The 17,352-nt window shown below is 37.1% G+C and overlaps 2 protein-coding genes and 1 long non-coding RNA gene across 3 annotated transcripts; 1 reads left to right on the top strand and 2 right to left on the bottom strand.

Annotated features, from left to right (window-relative positions):
- Positions 1-1,699: 1,699 nt before the first annotated feature.
- Positions 1,700-4,233, bottom strand: LOC135588011 (heavy metal-associated isoprenylated plant protein 32-like). Its single transcript, XM_065079926.1, has 3 exons — positions 3,973-4,233; positions 3,746-3,821; positions 1,700-3,576 (listed from the first exon to the last, which is right to left on the bottom strand). Exons 1-3 carry the CDS (start codon positions 4,009-4,011, stop codon positions 2,087-2,089), a joined length of 1,605 nt encoding a protein of 534 aa, XP_064935998.1. The 5' UTR covers positions 4,012-4,233; the 3' UTR covers positions 1,700-2,086.
- A 7,151-nt stretch (positions 4,234-11,384) lies between these two features.
- LOC108953668 (uncharacterized) lies at positions 11,385-16,273 on the bottom strand. The gene is made up of 2 exons (XR_010476044.1): positions 16,138-16,273; positions 11,385-14,167 (listed from the first exon to the last, which is right to left on the bottom strand). It is a non-coding gene; the product is annotated as an uncharacterized LOC108953668 (long non-coding RNA).
- LOC135588009 (sugar transporter ERD6-like 16) lies at positions 12,148-16,357 on the top strand. Its single transcript, XM_065079924.1, has 18 exons — positions 12,148-12,327; positions 12,542-12,604; positions 12,886-12,975; positions 13,066-13,125; positions 13,213-13,278; positions 13,455-13,520; positions 13,614-13,689; positions 13,795-13,859; positions 13,947-14,039; positions 14,120-14,200; positions 14,295-14,379; positions 14,472-14,518; positions 14,597-14,659; positions 14,745-14,804; positions 14,888-14,941; positions 15,181-15,240; positions 15,355-15,469; positions 16,223-16,357. The coding sequence occupies exons 1-18, from the start codon at positions 12,148-12,150 to the stop codon at positions 16,342-16,344; spliced, it is 1,446 nt and encodes a 481-aa protein (XP_064935996.1). The 3' UTR covers positions 16,345-16,357.
- Positions 16,358-17,352: the final 995 nt, after the last annotated feature.

The raw sequence follows: 17,352 nt of genomic DNA, 5'->3' as shown, positions 1-17,352 counted from the left end.
CTATTTATTCTATTGAATAAAATTATAGAAATTCTCTCACATATCATTGTTAAATTTAATTTTCACATATATTCCCTTCATCTCTCTAAAATAAAGTAACATGATATCAAGATATCAAATGATGCACTGTATGATTTGATCTTTAATTTATAGCACTAAGAAATTTACCCACCAACTCTCTTTTTGAAATTGCATTTTCAATCTTAGATTATTTAAAAATCATCTTTATCATACTCCAAAAATCCAACTAGTAGTAACAATATCTTTGCCCAATATGTCATGCCTTTGAGAACAATAACTAGAAGTAAAACCCATCAAATGGTGTGCAAAGAAATAAATCATCATAGAATAGATTATTATAAATAAGGGGAGCATTTTGTGGCAATTATTATAATTAAAAACAAAATTCCCAAATCTCAATTCTATCAAATCATTTAGTACGTATATTATATGTAATATTTAAATGAAATAATGCTGGCTGGGCCTCACAATCTCGCTCTCTCTCTCTCTCTCTCTCTCTCTCTCTCTCTCTCTCTATCAGCTCCTCTCTCTTGACACAGAGAGAGAAAGAAGAGATCCCAACGGCTAGTCACGAGAAAGATGTCCTTCTCCAACGTTGATAGAAAAAAAGCAAAAGAAGAGCAGTAACGCAGATGAGAGGCTGGTCAAAGTCTTCATGGCCTGTGGGTGTGTGTGTGGTTGGGTGTTACAGAGGTAACCCGTGATCTCTCTGTCCATTACCCATTGGAAGTGAAGCCACGCGCCCACATCCCAATAAAGAAGACGAAGGGAAGAAGGCTTAATCCTCACCTACTAGGAGTAGGTTCGACTCGGAGTGATCCGAGAGATCAGACATCGCATTTCCCATGCCAAGCAGAAGAAATGGCATCGATGGATTGGTAGTGGACGCGATTGATGGATCGTAATGGCAGTAGGAGCCCTGTCTGTGAGGATAAAAAAGGACGATGGATTGGACGTGGAGTAAATGAGTCGTCAAGGACGGTGTAGGGCAATTGACTGATACCCTCCGTACGTGCAAATCCTGACACCCTTGCATGCCTCGATCCACGCGGTAGATTTGTCGTTTGATTTGGGGAACACGGTTTCAGAGACTCTTCTTCTCCGTTGGAATCGGGAACGGAGATGGGTGAGAGACTTCGAGTCCACCCACCACCTTCCATTGGAAGAACAGTTGTTATCAGTGATTCCAGAGATAGAGAGAAAGAGATGTAATCGATGTATCAGGACAATTTGGGTCAAAAGTTTTTGGGAGCAGAGACTTATGGAGTCGAGTAAAGAAAGGAAGGAGGTGGAGGAGGAGAAAGAAAAGGTTGAGTGAGAACAGAGGAGGGCATCATTTCATCCTCCCAAGCTCGCCTCCCAAGACTTCAAAGCATCAATCTCTCTTTCTCCTTTTTCTTTTTCTTTCAGAGCCACAGAGAGAGGAAGAGTCGTAGGATTAGCTCCCATCCCCAAGCAGAGGGAACGTGATTTCTGACTCGTAAGCATCGGTCATAAGGAGACTCTGCATTCTAATGCTATTCCGAGAACAAGGAGTTCATACAAGACCTCATTTCACGCCATGGAAACGCTCGAGACCTCGAGGTTTCGTCACCATCCTTAAGACTGCAATGGCAACTTGCATGTGCTCAAAGCAGAAAAGATTTCTAACCTACTGCAGCAAAAGAAAGAAAGAAGCAAAGTGAAAGACACTTTGATCATTATTACTAGCAATCTGAAGTTTGTGAACACAGTGACACATAACAGGAAAGCTTGATAGCTCCCTCATCTCCACCACAAGTCCTAAAAGAGAAGAACCAAAGTACAACTCTCAAATCCTTGCTAGATAATATAAAATAAGACCTTTCTATATAAATTGCACCTGAAACATATATATAGTTTCTTACCTAACTAGAAAACAAAGGAGAATAAGAAGAGAAAAAAAATGGTGAATTACCCATTTTTCATGTATCTGCGGCAGAGACTCCACTAAGCCTCTTCTCTTTGGATGACAAATTTCCCCACCCAGTGAACTCGAAATGAGATGTAGAGTGAGAAACACAAGGTTCAAGCAATCAAGCTTGGTTCACATGATTGAGCAACTGCTGCTGGTGTTCTCATCACTGAAGTAGGTGGTGTAGGAATCGCCTTGGTGCGGTGCCGTCGCTGGTGCCAGTGCCGGCGCCGGTGGCATGTTGTAGTACATCGGTAACGGTGGTCGAGAATAACCTATCATTGGCTGGAAGGCGCGATCCTGGGCATTCATCATCATCATCCTCTGCTGCTGCATCTGCTGCTGCTGCTGCTGTTGCTGTTGCATTTGTTGCTGCTGCAGCATCGCAGCCATGTACTGCTGCTGCTGGTATGGATGGGCAGCGGCGATCACCTCGGGCGGTGGCGCCACCATCCCTCCTTGATAATACCCGGGCGGTGGGCCTCCCGCCGGGTGGGCTTGCACCGCCGCGGCGGCCGGAAAGTTCCCCATCTGGCCCATCGGAGCTTGCATGGTACCCATCTGGTGTACTACACCCAGGCCAGGGAGTCCTTGGCCGATCATGCTTGGATTCATCATAAGATGGCCGCCGCCGCCACCACCACCGCCCACCTCGTTCTTCACGAACATTCTCTTGGCTCCATTGACTGGATTGGTGTTGCAGTTCCCAGCTTGGCCACTGGCATTGATGCTGCCATTGCCAATGGGAGCTCCTTTGTTGCTATTAGCACCATTCTTACCGTTCTGTGGCCCAGCATTACCACCATTCTTCCCCCCACCAACACCATTATTCTTAGTGGCAGATCCACCACCAATACCACCCTGGTTTTGATTTCCACCACCACCACCACCCCCCCCGTTTTTACCACTTCCACCAATACCAATCTTCGGCTCATTGGTATTGCACATGACTTTTTTCTGCACAGGCACATCTGCGCCTTTCTTACCGCTGCCACCACCGCCATTTCCGCCCTTCTTATCCTTCATGGCATTCCCATTCGGCGTCGCAACCGCAGGCTTGATCTTGATGTTCTTGAAGTCGTCGTCGAAGTCAGCGTCATAGCAGTCGAACTCATCCATTTCATCATCGTCGTCGTCATCAAATTCATCATCATCGAAATCATCTTCGTCATCGTAGTCATCAAAGCCCTTGGTAGGCAAGCTGAAGCTCACAGATTTGGGATCCTTCGGTGGTAGGAAGTTGAAGTTTTTCAGCTGAGGCAGCTGCACATCTTTGGACCCTTTCATCTGCTGTAGCTGCTGCAGCTGTTGCTGAAGCAGCAGCTGCTGCTGTGGTGTCGGTTGCGGGTGCTGGCCTTTCTGGTCCTTCCCACCAACCCCAGCTCCAGCTCCACCACCACCATTTCCACCCTTCAGAGGCTTCCCATTGTCCTTCTGCTGGCCTTTACCACCTTGTGGCTGTGGTTTCTGGACCGGGTTGCTGTTGTTGCTACCGCCCTTCGGAGCCAGCAGCTCTGCATGTTTGCCAGCCTTGGCAAGCTTTTTGACGAGGGTGGCAGGATCAACATTACCCGAGACAGTCACCTTCCCCTGCTCTGCATCAATGCTGGTTGTGTACACCCCTGATAGCAGAAGGAATCAAGCAAGGAAGAGGTAATTACAAAATCAAAATCAAAACAATCCTCTCGAAGTAATTGCAAAATCAAAATCCCCCTACACAAGTAACCACACTGGAGGAGCTACAACATTTAGTTCAAAGAAAGGCCGAGATCGGTGTTACAGTAAAAGTACCATCAATCTTGTGGAGCAGTTTCTTGACCTTCTTCTTACATCCATCACAGTGAATGTTCACTCTAAGAATACATGTCTGCAGTTGGAGCAATACATCCCCCCAAACAATGAAACCATTACAAGCTATTTCAAGTAAAACAACAGATGGACACATGAAGAAGCTCCTCTTGAGTCCAGGAGAAGAAATGGAAGGTAGAGAGAGAGAGAGAGAGGGGTAAAAGGCTTACCTGTATCTTGAGGAACCTGATGTCTTCCTCTTTACTCATCCCCTTCACTTCTCTGGAGAACAAGACCAGAGTGTCTCCTGTACCTCAAGCAATTATCTGGTGAAAGTGGAGGCAGGAAGAAGATAACAAGGGAGGGCAAGGATCAAGAGCAACTCTTTATTCAGTGAAGTCAAATCATTCCAAAGCAAGGAAAGAGGAGTGTGAGGGAGAGATATGAGTTGAGAGTTTTCTCAGCAAAGATTCATGCCTGGGTTCGAGTGTTGATTGCCCCAACCATGGCCATTTGTATCCATTTCTCAGGTGGTGTGCAGACTTCAACACCAGCCTTTACCACGTGCTATTCACGTGCACCACAGTTCTACACTGGTCCACCTGTACTTTTTCCTATCATCACCTGACCTAAGATAAACAACAATAATAACATTATTATTATTATTAACTGTAGAAAATTAAAGAACCTCTAAAAGAACATTATATCCAATTGTAATATTAAATATATATATATACATATATGTAATTTGATTAATGGATAAATTTAGTTAATGAAAAATACTTAGCTTTCTGTCATTTATGAATAATAATCCCTGAATACCAACAAAATCTTGATACATTATATTACTGAGGTACCTCAGTGCAGCTATTTCATTCATATACTTTTAATATCTATATGAAGAAACTTCATTTGATTAGAGTACAACAGTTGGACAAAATATTCTTTGGGTATCAAAGGATATGAGACGATGATTTACGAGAGTCGATTCGGATTCATATATTTTGAGATCATTGGTGAGTGGTTTATAAGCAAATTTTTATTTCTTCTTCTCAGGACTGTGTATGTGGTTTGATCACTTAGAATGCGGATTGGGGGATATGTAATGAAGGGAGGCTGCAAGAGTTGATGAGTCAAAAGGCAGATGAGTCAGTCAGGCTTTGTGTCATGTCTCTGACAAAGCCCCGTTCCAGAGTTGGCTGTGGACGAGCAGATTGGTGAACGCCACCGAAGAAGACATTGATGATGGCATGGTGGAGGAGGAGGCAGTAGCTGCAGCTACCACAAAACTTCAACTCATGTGACTACTATTGCCCAAAACTCTCACTCTGAGGATGCTTCCTTCTCTCAGCTGATGTTTCCTTCTCTCTCTCTCTCTCTCTCTCTCTCTAGCTATTTTGATAATGATGTTTGCATGCACATTTAGAAAATGATACATTTCAGTTCATGTCAACTGAATAAGGTTACTCATTAATTGAATTCAAAATGGGATATATATATACTCATAGTGAATTTTTTTAAAAAAAAAATCTCTATTTTTATAAAATTCTTAGACAACATTTTAATTTTTAAAAATTATTATAAAATATTTTTTAATAACGATATTATCCTTATTGGTCATCGTCTCCGTCCATCACCGCTCGTTCTTATCAAACTCAACCTTATCGTTAGCCCTCCTTCCTCGTCTTTGAAAAAAAAAAAAAAAGGAGAAGAGAGGTAGTACAGGAAGATAAATTTTTCTTGTCGTCGATCGTAAATGAAAAAGAATATTATAATAAGAGGAAGGAAACAAGAGCACAAATCAATCATAGTAGGTGAGAAAAGAGGTAATGACAAGATTTTTACAAACAAGAAATATTTTTTAAATATAAAGATTTTTTAAAAAAAAATTTCACCCTAGCCTCATCTGTTGGGCCTCACAGAAGAAGGATAGAATAAATAATAATAATAAAGTTTTATTATCTGTTTTTTTTTTGTTGACATGTGATTACTGTATTGGCTTTCTATTAAATTCACTACTTATTTTTGTCTACTTCAGTTAGTTAACCTAAGACTAATCTATCAAAGGTTGTAGATATAAAATCTCATTTGACATTTGGTAGGCTTCATTTGATAATTTTAAGAATGTCAGCTAACTTAGCTATTAAGATTTTGATGGTTAACATCATAAAGTCTTTACTGTTCACCACATGCAAAATATATATATATATAGAAGAAGATTTTGAGATAAATGGGTCATTTCTTCAAGGAGAGGATTTCTATAATAAGGGTTTCAAAACCATGTAAAAAATCTTTTGTTTTTCCCCCTTCAACATTTGTGTTTAAAGCTTTTGGAAATTAGAATTCTTTTATTAGAGGATTCTTTAAATTTAAAATAATAAGTGTTTAAAAATTTATAGATAGATAGATAATCTTATTACTCTCGGAACCCTATTTATTATACTTCAGTCGACATCGATCAGTAAATCTAGTTTGATGCATCATGGCTTTTATGTTTTTGTAGTTTTATCCCAACATATAATGTGTAAGCATATCCAAATTGAAAGTTAAACCAAACCATAGACTTGAAATAAATTTATTAGCAATTTAAGTAGATTATAGTTATGTCATATCTTTTTACATAATTGAGTTAATTTTCTTAAGTTCTCTCTTTTTTTATTTCTAATTTATTGATATCAAAAATAAATTATTCTAAAAATATTATACTATTATATTTTTATCATATTGTTACTACTTATATATAATTTATTATTATTATTATTATTATTATTATTATTATTATTATTATTATTATTATATATTTTATACATCAATTGCATAAAATTATCTACTTAATTTAATCTTTAAATATTGTACAATTATAAAATCTATTGTTTGCATCAAATAACAGAAAAATTGAAATAAAAAAAGGATGGAATTTGATTTTTACTCTTAGAGGATATTCCAAGTAAAATAAATACTTTTTTTTTATGGTAAAACACAGAAAAATAAAGACATTCTTTGGGTAAATTTTTCGCATATATAAGTATATATATATATATATATATATATATATATATATATATATATATATATATATATATATATATATATATATATATATATATATATATATATATAATTTTGTAAGGTAAATACGAATTACCATATCAATGCATTAAGAAAACAAAGGGAGAAAAATCCAACTCCCTAAGAGGACAGTGGTCAACGCAAATCATTGGTGGGTCCCACCTCTGATGGGTCGAAATAAAATATTTATTTTGATAATCAAAATTTTTATTAGTTAGGCTAATTAACACTCATAAATATATTGGATAAGATTTCGAACTTTCGATCTTCATGTAAAACATGTTAAATTATATTTTTATTTCTCGGATGAGATACCCAAGGAAAAGAGATTTGGGTTAGATGAGAGTGACTTGTTAAGTTAATGAGTTTACTTATCGAATTGAAATGGGACAAATATTATAAGAGGAAACCTTATATCTTCATAAAAATAGTTGCATTAGACTATATGAGTGAGTCAACTCTGCTCCACAAGTGACAACACCAGCATGAGTGAGATCCAAAGTTAGATGCATGGTATGGGTCCAGTGATCATGCTGAGCTTGGCAAAGGAAGACGAAGAAGGTTAGCTAGTTGACTGTGAGATGGCTGACTCTGAGAATGACCAGTACGAGAGAAAGAGAGAGAGAGAGAGAGAGAGAGAGAGAGAGAGAGCAAGTGTGCTACAAGTGCCACTGTCACTGCCTCTGCCACTGCCTCCTCCACTACCTTTGGCTCAGTGCTCTGCATCAGTTCTTTCTCCGTTCATTCATTCATGTTGGTGGCCCGCAGCTCGGTGCCCAATCTACAATTCTTCTTCGGTCTTCAGCAGCCCTTTCACACCCACCCATGCATCGATCATCTATTGGACCCTTACAGTAGCAATCATACAAATATTCTGAAACACTCTTTTTCTTCTTTTACTTTTGCGTTCTACAATTCTGCTTCAGATTACTGCTGTTCGTTTCCTTTTGGGATTTCAAGAAGAGTTGTGAGGAACTCATGCAAAGTATTCCGAAGGGCTCTGTCCAAAGCGGAGTAGTGTTCTTTTACAGTATAAGAAGCTCGGCGTGATACGGGAGAGAAGGGTCAGGATTGAGTGTGTTGGCTGGCTGGCATCTCAAGTGACGAGAGGAAAGCAGATGAAGTTTATGTACAGTGGCAATATAAATCATTACACAGAATCTGCAAGCAGGACAGCCACCGAACCTCTCACCGCTCTCCTTCTGTCTCCTTTGGCTCACGTAACGCGCAGGAAAATTACTACACGGCGGAGATCGGCAGGACGACAACACAAAAGCCTCGAAAGAACTCGATTGTGGCAGATGACGGCAACACAAAAGCCTGATTGCAGCACCGGGGCAGCGTGAGGTCTCCATCGCTGTCTCTCTTTCCCCTTCCATTTCTTCTCCTCTTTGTCAGACGAATCTACGTCGATAGCCACTCCGATGGATGACCGATTATTTAGTGTCCTTCAAAAGATCGAAAACAAGTATAGATAATAGAATGCAAGGTGATACGCTTCTGCTACTCAAGGCAGCGATGCCGAGAGGTGAGAGTGAAATATGAATGGATGAAACCTACACGTTTCCTTCCACTCTTACACACCAGTTGATGCACTTCTGGCAGCTCAATGGCTTTTGCAGGATGCATTCTTCGTGCATCGATGTGGACAGATGAGGAGACTGTGTGTGGAAGAATGCAGTGGCCAAGAGAATCCTGTCGTGTTAAGGCACACACAAACATCATTGTCATCTGAATCTTCTCACAGATGGATGGAGTCAAGCAAGACAGCAACACAAGGCAGGACAGTGTCGAGAGTGAGGCGTCGTCGTCTTCGTTGGCAAATTATTATGTCTCTTCCTTCCCTTCTATCAGACTTCTCGAAGAGATTATGCTTGCAATTGTGATTCCAAAATTGCAACAGAAAGGCATTACTTTTCAAACTTTTTTATTGATAAGGTCATTTAATCCCACGTTGGTTGACGAGTATGAAAACCAAAAGCTCATAAGTTTGTCATGTCTTCCTTACCCTTAAAAGATAGTTTTTTGAAGCTCACATATTTTGAAAGGATAAAATTATATGATTACTTCAAAGTTTTCAAATAAAAAATTTCTCGTGAATCTACGAGCCGCGTTAATCGTCCTCTCCCTTACCTTCAAAGGTCCCTTATTAGATTGGCATTAGAAGGAGGACGTTTAATATTAACTTATCATGTACTCGAAAACACATCATATAGGTAAGTGTTTACGATGAATTCTAATAAAACCTGAAACTGGATTGTTTAGCCTCAAATAAGTTCCTATCAGCCTTTGGCTCTGCTATGGTCTAATTGGCCTCAAGTCAGCCTTTTATATCATTATAGAGGGTTGATAAGGAGTCAATTCAGGTTAGGGGTAGTGTGCTATATATTTCAGCCCAAAGACTCATTGGCTCAGCAAATTGTATATTGTGACATTAAATTTAAATAAGTAAAATAAAAAATTTCAACTAAAAGAAAAATAGAGGACCTATAGTTCTCAATGATCCTCCTTCTTGTTCCCTCCCAACAGATGAAGATCAAGGAGAGGGAGTGTTCTTCTAAAGGAAATAAAAGATTATATATTTTTGAATTAACTAATTTCATACCTAATTTCCTGCACAATTAAGGAAGGAAATGAGTTGATCCAAATAAGATAGAACCCTAATTATAGATTTTTTTTTTAATTTAGGAGATTGGAAGAATATTTGATGATTATAGTATATTTTTATAATTTGACTTAATCTCTAACAAGGGAATTCGGGATCGAATACCCTAAACCAAATACGAATTAGTCTACCTAACATGAGTCGAAGTTTTTATTTAAAAGAATATATTTAAAAAGCAAAAGAGAAGATGTGATTGCACTGAAATACCCTAACTTAGTCCTATATCGAAAGTAAGTTAGGATTTACAATGACTTATAACAAACGTATTATTGTTAACTTGGATTTATATTCCGGATCGATGATTCAGACTCAATAAATTAATAAATAAATTATCGCATCATAGCGTATCCAATTGTGATAATGTTGAATCAAATTGACTAGCACTAAATATTCATTTGATCAAATTATATAGAACTAAATATTCACAGCAGGAATCAGTTGATTTTAGTAAGATGATAGGAATCTAATGATGCTAGATTTGTTATCTAATTCCCTTTCAACTCTCTCTAATCCTTACCAAATGCTTGTTCTCATACAAAAGAAGCTAGCATGATGTATAGAGTGAAAAAAAAGGGTATAAAAAGTATGTCTGTCCATGAAAATGATTATGGTTCATACATGACTGAAATGATCTCAATTATTACTCTTATTTTTACTACTTTTCTGCCCTTTTGTTTTGAGAAAGCTTGAAACTACTTCAAGTGGTGTTGATAGAAAACTAGACTTCTCAAACATCAAGCATATATGCTAAAAAAGGAGAGCAATCATTAAAAAGAAACAGTGAAAATGAGTCCTTCTCATCCATTGAGAAAAATAATTTCAGATCAAATACCAAACATCAGCTTAATTGGTGAATTTTTCCCAACTAAAGAACTAAGTTCAGGATTGGTATCTGCTTATGTTACTAAAATATCAATTCAGAAGAAAAATGATGTAGATTTTGAGGAAATAAAATGGCATGATATTGTATTCTTTTATTTACTTTCATGATAGATCTGATTCCAAGTTTCTCATGTGCAGGTTTGGGCATATCACAAAACCATTCTTTGTGTAGCCTCCATAGTTTATATCTCTCAGACAGACATCTCTAATGTGGATGAAGGCATCTATTTCTTCATCAAAACATCTTCCTTAATTCATATCTGCAAGTTACAGAGAAAGCCACAATTGCCACATAAACAGATATCTTTTTAAATGAATGCTTCAATAAACAGATATCTAATTAAATGAATTCTTGTCTAAAGCCCAGAAGGATTAGAGAAATGAAGATAAGAGTATACAACATGGCTGTCAACATAGCAATGGTGTCAAATTTATTGAAAGTGTTTGAAGTAAATTCACCACATTTATCCATTCTCAAAAATCTTAGCTATAATTTAGATTAAATTATTCATGTGTTTGGTTCCGGCATTTTGGGCTAATTATCAATCATCACTCGCATTATCTTCATTCATAATTCTACACACTATTCCTAAAGGTATAACAAATAGGTTCACAACAGAATATGAATATCTGAATCTTTTATTTTTCTTCATTGTTCTAAATCATGCTCTCATTTTTCATTAAAAAGAAATAGATCGAACAAAAAACAAAAATTCGATTAAAAATAAAGAGAATTAAATATAATTAGATTATGACAAATGATTATCGGAGATAGATGACAGAGACAAAATTTCAATATTAAATAGAAATTATTATCATGTCGAGATATAAATAGAGATAAAGAATAAATGTCAAAAATATAAGAATGGTAAATAACCAAGCAAGTTGACATGTTGTACTTCCAAATGGTCCATTTTGGAGGCTAGTGGCCATCATTGTTATTATGTTAATCTGGCAGATTGAGCTCATTATCTAAATAATGTACTGCCAAAACTGCTGCATGCACAGAAAAAAAAAACCCTCATGTGACACATAATTAATTGTTCATTCTATAACTTCATGATGCTATCTCAAGGCATCTTGAAATGTTTTTAACTGAAATATGTGCATGCTTCACGTGGAAATTATCTTAAATGGTGAGACAGCAAAAGATAGAACACTTGTTACAAAATATTTTAATCCAAATCTCTTGACTGAAACTTCCAAGAAATTGATACCCAATCAACAAGCATCAGATCCAGCAGATTTGGATCCATGATTGATTCAGTAGTCCATCATCTTGGTTGGACCTCTCCATTTGGTGCTGTTCCAAGTAGGAAACAAAGCTTTGAAACCATTGAGATCATGAAGGAAAGAAACTTATCTGCCTGGCCCAACAAAAATCCTTTATCCCAGTCAAGATCCAGGTTTTTAAGACTAATATCCAGTGTAATTTTCTTGCAAGGTCAATGAGTATTTGGGTTTTGGCAATCCTGGACAGCTCTGCAGCAATGGGTTCCTCTGTCATGTCCCAAAATTGCCACCTTGAGAAGATCCTTGAGTTGGCCAGTCCACAGTGACAGCTACTGACTCACATGACTTCTGGAGCTCATCCATTGATCTCCCCAACCTCAGCATATATATAGCACCCAAGGAAGACATGCTGTCTTCTCTTTCAATACACTGCATGTTGTCTAGATAGTAGGATTCTTCACTCACTGCCTTATTGTTGACATCCACCTCTTCTTTATTTCTTCTGCGAACAGTGTTAAAAACGACAGAAGTTAGAGAGAGGGTTGCAGTGGCCATTATGGAGGATGTGGAGAATAGCATTCATGTCACCCATGAGAGTGAGGTGAGGAAGCCTCTCATTCAACAACAGGAGTTGGCCAAAGCAGAAGAATCTTCATCAGATGGCCAGGGATCCTTGTGGATGGTTCTGCTCAGCACTGGGGTTGCAGTCTGTGGCTCCTTTGAGTTTGGCTCATGTGTAAGCTTCTCTTTACTCTGCACAAGCTCCAAATTTGTGGGTGCCATAAAAGGCCAAAACAGACTCTGATATGGCCATCTAAGCAAGAGTGGTTCACAGTCTGAATGAGGAAGACTCAAACCAAGACTCTGATGCACTCAACAATTTGTAATGACTATAACAATTCTGAAAAGTTAGCTTGAGTTCAATTAACACTATAAGATGTATCTTGTAGATTGGCTACTCTGCACCAACTCAGGCAGGGATTACAAAGGACATTGGCCTCTCTCTATCTCAGGTTACTTCTGAAGCCTCACTGTTGACATAATGTCATATCATGTGTTTAGCTATGACACTTCAAAACATACTGATCATTAAAAATGTTGCATGAGAAAAAAGAACAACTCAAAAGCAGAAAAGGAAGGATTTCTCACATTACTGTTAGCTCATCACATCATCATGGAAATGTTGATGTCTCTGTGGTTAAGCTTTAATGACAATACCTTGAGTACATCATGATTACTCGAAGTAGATTTATATCATAATTTTTTATGCATGCTTTCTCTATCAATTTTTCAGTACTCGATCTTCGCTTCCATATTAACCACTGGGGGGATGGTTGGCGCAGTCACAAGCGGGCATCTTTCAGATTATATCGGTCGCAAAGGAGTAATAAGCAAGATTTTTCTTATACATCAAATTTCAAGATTTAATTTTGTATACAATTTATTGATTCTTTTTCTTTTTTGTATGATGCAGGCCATGAGAATATCTGCTGTTGTCTGCATTATTGGATGGCTAGCCATTTACTTTGCCAAGGTTGTTGCTACCAAACTAGCAGCTTTCTTTATTAATTTGCTTGCAAGCAACTTCATAAGCTAATCAAAGTGTTGGTTCATTTCAAAGGAAACCTTCTTGCTGTGTCTTGGAAGGCTGTTCACAGGCTATGGGATTGGAGTACTTTCCTATGTGGTATGAACACAGCAAATTGCTATATGTTTAGTCTGCTTGATGAACATTAATAAAGGAGAAGGATTTGTTCATCATACACTTACAAGAAATTGCTTTTGGATGGCCAGCAACTGAGAAGATTCTTTGTAGTTTAGATTAATTTAAGGTTCTTACAATGAGATCATCTACTGTGACAGGTACCTGTGTTCATTGCTGAAATAGCACCAAAGAATCTAAGAGGTGGACTCACATCCCTGAACCAGGTAAAGTATCAAATTTCTATCCATGTTTTTTGCTGAAAGCAGAAATTTAAGACCTCATCCATATCTAATTACTTACGCTGCACTTCTTCACAGCTGCTGCTAGTTGGTGGTAACTCGGTTGCATTTATAATTGGCACTCTTGTTTCCTGGCGCGCATTGGTGTTAGTAGGTAATTATGCCGTGTCTTAGCATGCTTACCTTATACTCACTACAACACAAGCTACAAAAGTTATGAAGGAAATAGAAATGAAGATGCTGACTTATCTTTATGCAGGGGTTCTTCCATGCCTTGTTCTACTTCTGGGCCTTGTTTTCATTCCAGAGTCTCCAAGATGGCTGGTTTTTGTTCCACCTAACACAATATCATATAACTAAGATACAGGTCAAATGGCGATCTGCCTTAATTGACATCGAACAAAATTGCAGGCAAAGGTGGAACACCAGAAAGAGTCCATATCTGCATTGCAAAAGCTTCGAGGAAAAGATGCTGATATCACTCAAGAAACAGCAGAGATTCAAGTATGTGCAGTAACCATGATTGCATAGTGTTCAGTATTATAAAGCATCAAAGTTGCAGTAAATCAAACTTGCTTTTGCAGGAATGCATTGAAAACCTTCAGACCCTTCCAAGAGCTGGTTTTCAGGACCTGTTTCAGAGCAGATATATTCGATCAGTGATTGTAAGCAAATTTCTAAATTTCATCAACCGCATGAATCTTGGCAAGAGGCATAATTTTATCAGCATGTATTGATGAATCACATTGAAATTTACAGGTGAGTGTTGGTCTAATGGTGTTTCAACAAACTGGAGGCATCAATGGAGTTGGATTTTATGCAAGCCAGATCTTTGTATCTGCAGGTGGACTACTACGTCAAGAAACATAAGGTTTCATGCATCTTGTCAACTACAAGTGGGAAGTTTCATGCCTATCATTCATGTTGTGACTGCAGGATTCTCTTCAGGCAACCTTGGGACCATACTGATGGGATGCATTCAGGTCTCAATTCTTGAAGTATACTTGATCATCCACACATTCTACTAAATTTGCTGCTAATAACAAGATTCTTATGTGCAGGTGCCCATCACAATAGTGGGTGCTATTTTGATGGACAGGAGTGGGAGAATACCTCTGCTCATGGTAGACACAATGAAATAGAAAATTATTTGCTCTTCTAACCAGTTTCAATGAAATGAACCAGAGAGAGAATTCTTTTGCAATGCAGGTTTCTGCATCAGGGTCTTCCGTTGGTTGCTTTATCACAGGGATATCATTCTACCTGAAGGCAAGTCTGAATCTTTCTGTAGTACTTACAGTGAAGTTGATGAATTCAGTAAAGTTTGAATTTAAACTCAACTATTGAAACAGGGACAGGGAATATACATGGATTGGGTTCCCACACTGGCTCTCTCTGGCATATTGGTGAGCAAGAACATTAAGTTTTAGGATGTTCTCATTTCATGACCCATCTTAAATCATAATGCAGTAATAATCATCCGTCGTCGTAAAATCTGTACTAAAATGGCTAGAACTAATGAAAACATAAAACTAAAAATTTGAATTGCTCAGTAAAAGTTTCTTACCAATTTTTACAAGCTTTTACATGCTGTATCTGATTGCATTACCGAGTATGGCTCACTTCATTCTTTCTTAATATCTAGGTGTATTTGGGATCATATTCAATTGGAATGGGTGCTGTTCCTTGGGTTATGATGTCTGAGGTAAGAAAACTGAAATAAAAACAATCTTTATTAAAAATCTTGTGTTAATTTTTCCTTAATCATAAGGAAGTGATTAAAAATCTTAGATTGCCTCAACTTGTATGTTTGGTACAGATATTCCCCTTAAATATAAAAGGAGTTGGAGGAAGCCTAGTAACTTTAGTCAGCTGGTTTGGATCTTGGGCGGTCTCTTATGCCTTCAACTTTCTCATGAGCTGGAGTTCTGCAGGTAAGGGGTCAACTCCTACATCATGTACTGCATCACTGGTGCTCATATTATTTCAAGACCATGTATTGGCGCAATCCAATAAAACTAAAAACTATGAAAGAAAGAGACGTAAAAGGTGTAAGCTAAACAAGACTTAAATCTTTTGATGGAGATCTTCTAACTTCAAAGTTGAGTCTCTTTTTTCCATGTTGCAGTAATTGTAGTACTAAAAGAATTCCACATAGGCAGATTTGCATTTTGCTAGAAGCTACTTGAAAAGATAATATAACAGCTCTTCGTTCTAGCAACATCAGATCAAAGAGGAAAGTCTGTACTGTGGAAGAACAAATACTTGGAAAAATGTTAAGAATATAAATCAGATCATATCTCTTCTACTAGTTTAAACTCATAAATGTAACAACATTAATTAAAATCTTGAGATGGAAAAAAAAAATGCATGCCCGAATCAATTCAAAGTCCACTCATTCAGTATGTGCTAGTTTGCCACCTACATGTGTGAGACATGTTTTTTTTTTCTAAAGATTGTTATGTACAAGATTACAAGATTTAAATACTAAACACTTAACTCTGATTCCATCTTAAATTTTATAACATTGTCGATACGTTCAAAGGCTTAAGTTTTTTTATGAAATGATACTGATAAAAAAAGAATTAAGACTAAAATTGACCTTATGCTGCTGCTGCTTGTTGTTGTTGTCGTATATATTTCAGTTATATGATCATCTGCCCTTATTTTCTTCACCATATCTGCAGGTACCTTCTTCCTCTTTTCAGCAGCAGGTGCAGCAACTCTTCTGTTTGTGGCAAGGGTTGTACCTGAAACAAAAGGTCGTTCATTGGAAGAGATCCAAGAGTCACTCAACTCCTCCAAGTAAACTAAGAGAAAAAGGATGGGTGAATGTGAAACATGAGTTGTTTGTAAACATCTCAATTGCAATAAAAGAGCAAATCACATTCCATTTATCACTATTTTCTTCTTCTAAAACTATTATCACATTATGTTCGGCACTAAAAATTACAAATCATGGTATGGAATGACAGAAGAAATTGAGGAGAAATATAAATGAAAACAAAGATGAAGCAGCATGTCATATTATCTTCCTCATGTTGCATGCTCCAAAATGATCCTCATCAACAATGATGATGCCACATATGTTGCCTGGAGGAATACAATAATATTTTTTTCATTAATTTAATGAATTATAATTTAACTTCTAAGCTAATAAATTGATTAATTATATCATGGATGGGTATAACTACTACTACAAAGACAATATTTAACCTACATAGCTTATGAGATGCATCAATCTTTAATTATACTGAAGTAATTAAATTTACGAATAAATATTGTAAAGGATTATTAACATATAGTAATTTATAAAAAATGCATTTGGATATGAAATCCTTTTTGTGTTACATAAATAACTAGTTTTGTTTGATCTTCTATTATATAGATTTTTAAATATAAATATACAATATGACATCATAGTTCCGTGACTTTTATCCCGCATCAATTGTAGAACAAGACTTGGTTTGCTTTTTATGACCAGATGAATATTTATTACTAATTGAGTTTAAACATTTTGAATCAGTGATTCCATTTTACTTTGAATATTTATCTTTGTTGATCACGAAAAGATTTTGGTTGGACATGAGACCAAACTTTTAAATGCTACTATATCTTTTAGTTTAATTCTATGACACTTGAACTACTTTTCTATTTAGCAATGGGAATACCATGAATGTCTCTCTTATGAGATGACCACATAGTATACAATTTACGATGAAACATACCATAAAACTAAATTGACCCATCATTGATTCAAATACTAATTAATCAAATTGCAAAGCTATATTCTCACTTTTCTCAATAGGATTAGGGC

The sequence above is a fragment of the Musa acuminata genome, chromosome BXJ1-8 (genome assembly GCF_036884655.1).
Source record: "Musa acuminata AAA Group cultivar baxijiao chromosome BXJ1-8, Cavendish_Baxijiao_AAA, whole genome shotgun sequence".
NCBI lineage: Eukaryota > Viridiplantae > Streptophyta > Magnoliopsida > Zingiberales > Musaceae > Musa > Musa acuminata.
Note: the sequence above shows the minus strand (reverse complement) of the source record. Positions and strands in the feature narration are given on the sequence as shown.

Excerpts from the sequence above, each read along its gene's own strand:
- LOC135588009 (XM_065079924.1), top strand. The coding sequence starts at position 12,148 with ATGGAGGATGTGGAGAATAGCATTCATGTCACCCATGAGAGTGAGGTG. Across the intron at positions 14,040-14,119 it reads AAGAAACAGCAGAGATTCAA|GAATGCATTGAAAACCTTCA; the intron begins GTATGTGCAGTA and ends TTGCTTTTGCAG. Across the intron at positions 14,201-14,294 it reads GATATATTCGATCAGTGATT|GTGAGTGTTGGTCTAATGGT; the intron begins GTAAGCAAATTT and ends TGAAATTTACAG.
- LOC135588011 (XM_065079926.1), bottom strand. The coding sequence starts at position 4,011 with ATGAGTAAAGAGGAAGACATCAGGTTCCTCAAGATACAG. Across the intron at positions 3,822-3,972 it reads TCAGGTTCCTCAAGATACAG|ACATGTATTCTTAGAGTGAA; the intron begins GTAAGCCTTTTA and ends CTCCAACTGCAG. Across the intron at positions 3,577-3,745 it reads ACTGCTCCACAAGATTGATG|GGGTGTACACAACCAGCATT; the intron begins GTACTTTTACTG and ends TTCTGCTATCAG.